Genomic DNA, 3,669 nt, shown 5'->3' with positions numbered 1-3,669 from the left:
AGCTCGTGGATGGAAGACCATTCTCTCCACCATAATAGTAAGTTATTGGTGTAGGCAAACATTCACCAGAAAGACCACGAATGCATTAAACAAGGTAGAGTTAAATTCAAATCCTGAATGGTTGTGAGCTTTAGTTGGAAGTTATAGTAAATATATTATCAGAATATAATATCAGTTAAGATGATGTTATATAAAATAAAAAGTAAATATGTTTTGAGTAGAGATTTTTGCAAGGATGACGCATGAAGGTTGGCGTATGAATAGGGTGTAAAATGTTTAGCTAAAAATAAAAAGGTTGGTTGTTGTATCCTATGCAAACAAGTATAACATCATAAGTATGTGTTAAACAAACAGGATAAATAAAGACAAGAAATAGTAAAACAAATAACCGAAACAAGAGATGATGATCAACGCCACTTTAGTTTGAAGTCAACAGGAGTCAAGGCTTGTAGTAAGGTTCTCTGGGAATTTGTTAGGGTTCTCCATTTTTTATGAGGAGGTGGTCTTATTAGAACATGTTGCAGGCGATGAGGCCAAATAGCAGTGGTCTTTTTCTTCTCCAAGACCTCCCTGAGCATGAGCCTGCAAAAGTGATTGTTGTGTCTGTAGTGCCTGTCTGGGCGTGCATATATATGCTTGGGATGGCAAATCTCAAAGAACGCATCAAAAAATGGGGATCGTTCCCACAGGCATTCATCTTCATCTGTTTCAAACTCGAGTTCTTGCACATTCATAGCAGGAGGAAACAGGAGCCTTCTTCTTAGTTCGTCGATGTCGGTGTCCAATGGCATACTATTAGAGTTGTTGGTTATACTTATACAAAGGTCGCATTTGCGTGATAACATGAGGGCTTCCCTCAGCTTAAGAAAAAATGAAGCATCAAGAGGAAGGTCGAGTGAGAGTGAGAGTTTGATTTGCCTGAGAGACGAGACTGGAAACAGGAGATTAGGCAATATGCTGTCGCCAGAGAATGAGAACAAAAGTAATTTTGGAGCACAAACTTGTACGTCGAAAAGCTTTTTGTGTGACGTCAAGGACAATATCTTGATTGAAGCGCATGTGAAATGGAAGCTTCCCAACATCCAAGACTTCATATCAAGGGTCAAACTCTCGAGAAAAGGAAATCTTGACTTGATCATGTCCAAACACACGTTATCCCGAACCACACCACCTAACATTAACTGTGTCACGTTGCTTAACGACATTGAATGGAGGTTTGCATTGAATGGAAGTTGTCCTGAACGAAGTAGATCGTAGCTAAACACGGCAAGATTTGGGACATTACTGATTTCCAAAGCAGCATCCAAAGTTATGCTTAATTCGTAAAGACGAGGAAGGTTTATAACCTTGATGGTCTTGAAATCAAAATCTATATTTGAAAGCTTTATCTTCTCAAGCGAGCTACAGGACGACAGTATGTCATTGAGTGCCTCTTCACTTATGTGCACACCAGCCAAGTGCAGTTCTCGTAGGGACCCACACTTGATCACAGGATGACGGCTAGTCGTCATCCTAACAGAAATATCGGTCCCCCATGAAGCTCCAACTCTTATCTTAGTTAGATTCTCACCCAAGAGTAACTCATCTGGCAACGTAAAAGAGGAGGCACCGTTTAGGTAAACTGAGAGGGAAAACTCCTTGAGACTAGTTTTGGTTGCCACGAATCCTATCCATTTTTCAGCATGAGAAGCCGACTCCTGGTTCCGCATGTCCATCTTAAGCTCAAAGCTTTCGATTGGTATGTTGTCACGGAGATACCTTATCAGAGTGTGGTCCACATCCACCAACTTCATGCTCTTTCCTCTTCCAACATAGAACCTGAGGGTAGGGATGGTAGACCAAGCATGTAGCCATGACTTGGACAACACGCTCGTGCGGGCCGCTTCTTTTACCGCCAACCGTGCTTGTATACGATGCATCAACTCCACAACATCTTCTACTTCTCCTCTCATCCCTTCAAACACATAGCACAAGGATAAGGATCTTATGAAATCATCAAAATCAAACCAAAATTTACTCATCAATCCATATATAACTGATAGACAGATTCCAGTTTGCTATATATGCAACAAATACCACTCTGCTACAGCTTCCAACCGTGTTTTCTAAAAATCATTCTCAGCCATATGCTTTTGAAACTCTCCAAAATATTAAGTGTCGATACAGACAACACACAATACAGTGATTCATAACACAATTCCATTCTTATAAGAAAAAGCCCGATCTCGGAATTTCAAGTTTAGTCGCTGTAGTGTGCCAAAGGCTTTCCAAAACCACATAAAGTTTCAAATTTTAATACAAGACACGCAATGCATATTGCATTGATTGATACCAAGATCCCATTCTTTTTTTTTTTTTTTAAAAAAACGATCTTTTAATTTCAAGTTTAGTCGTTGTAGTTTACCAAAGCCTTTAAGTCTCTTCAAAACCACATAAAGTTTCAAAATTTCTCTGGCATCGATACAAACAAAGCAAAGACACGAAACACAATCACTGATACCAATAATTCCATTCTTATAAGAAAAATCCAATCTTGTAATTTCAAGTTTTGTCTCTGTAATTTATGCCTCCGATTTGATTTTCATAACGACAATTGACACGCACCAAACAGCACACAACAAGATGCAAAACAAATCGGAGGATTTACCTGATAACAAAAATCGAGAAACAAGCCGCAGCTGCAAGGCGGTTCGTCAACCACTCTACTTCAACTAGGGTTCATGTTTTGTTTTATATTCCTCCTATTGAATTCCAGTTGTAAATTGTGTTCTTCGGTTTTTTAATCGGGGGTCAGAATTTCTATGAGTAAATTACATTGTTGGTCCTTCGGGTATACATGTTCTGCACTTTTGGTTCTATTTTAAGAATAAAAAATTAATTTACTAGTTGTTCCGAGTTCCAGCTAAGGAGATATTTGAGAGGATACGGTGGGAAAGTGAGGGGTGTCGAAGAAAAATCGTGTTAAAGAGTTTCCTCAATGGAAGGAAAGTGAGGGGAGGGGAAAGACTTTTGAGTCGTATTTTTCTTCCAAATTTTCCTCCCAAATGGGCGGATTTGGAAAGAGAGTGAGAGAAAAGAAAATTTTAAGTTTTATGTTCCCGAGTTACGAGGAAAAAGAAAATAAAACTTAAAATTTTCCTTTCATTTCCTTCGAACTCGAGAACACGGAATAATGAATATTTTTCTTCACCTCCCTTTCTTTCCGTCAAAATTTTCCTTCCATTTCCTTTAATGAATTTACAAAAAAAAAAAAAAAAAAAAAAAAAAAAAAAAAAAAAACCTCGGGATCAAGGCGTTAGTATTTTTATGAGGTTTAGTCTAAACTTTAATTTTTTTTTTATTTTATGGTCATTTAGAGCTAGTTTGTTTGAAGTTTTTGTCCTTCAGAAAACTAAAAAGACTAAAATGCCATTTGATTTTTAGTTTTTTATTTTTAATACTTAATAACTCTCTCTCTCTCTCTCTCTCTCTCTCTCTCTCTCTCTCTCTCTCTCTCTCTCTCTCTTACCCCTATTATACTACCATTCTTCACCATCCTTCTTTATCTCGTTGTTACCCCCCCCCCCCCCCCACCCCCACCCCGAAGACAAACACCAGCTGTCGTGATCATCTTTTACCATCAGCCACCACCCACCTGTCTTCTAACTCTGCCTCTACTGCACCTAGCCT

At 38.6% G+C, this 3,669-nt stretch overlaps 1 protein-coding gene across 1 annotated transcript; it reads right to left on the bottom strand.

Annotated features, from left to right (window-relative positions):
• Nucleotides 1-281: 281 nt before the first annotated feature.
• LOC111888161 (putative F-box/LRR-repeat protein At5g02700) lies at nt 282-2,804 on the bottom strand. Its single transcript, XM_023884290.3, has 2 exons — nt 2,648-2,804; nt 282-1,954 (listed from the first exon to the last, which is right to left on the bottom strand). Exon 2 carries the CDS (start codon nt 1,950-1,952, stop codon nt 408-410), a length of 1,545 nt encoding a protein of 514 aa, XP_023740058.1. The 5' UTR covers nt 1,953-1,954; nt 2,648-2,804; the 3' UTR covers nt 282-407.
• Between the last annotated feature and the right edge of the window lie 865 nt (nt 2,805-3,669).

This window comes from Lactuca sativa, chromosome 9, assembly GCF_002870075.4.
Source record: "Lactuca sativa cultivar Salinas chromosome 9, Lsat_Salinas_v11, whole genome shotgun sequence".
In the NCBI taxonomy this organism is placed as follows: Eukaryota; Viridiplantae; Streptophyta; class Magnoliopsida; order Asterales; family Asteraceae; genus Lactuca; species Lactuca sativa.
Note: the sequence above shows the minus strand (reverse complement) of the source record. Positions and strands in the feature narration are given on the sequence as shown.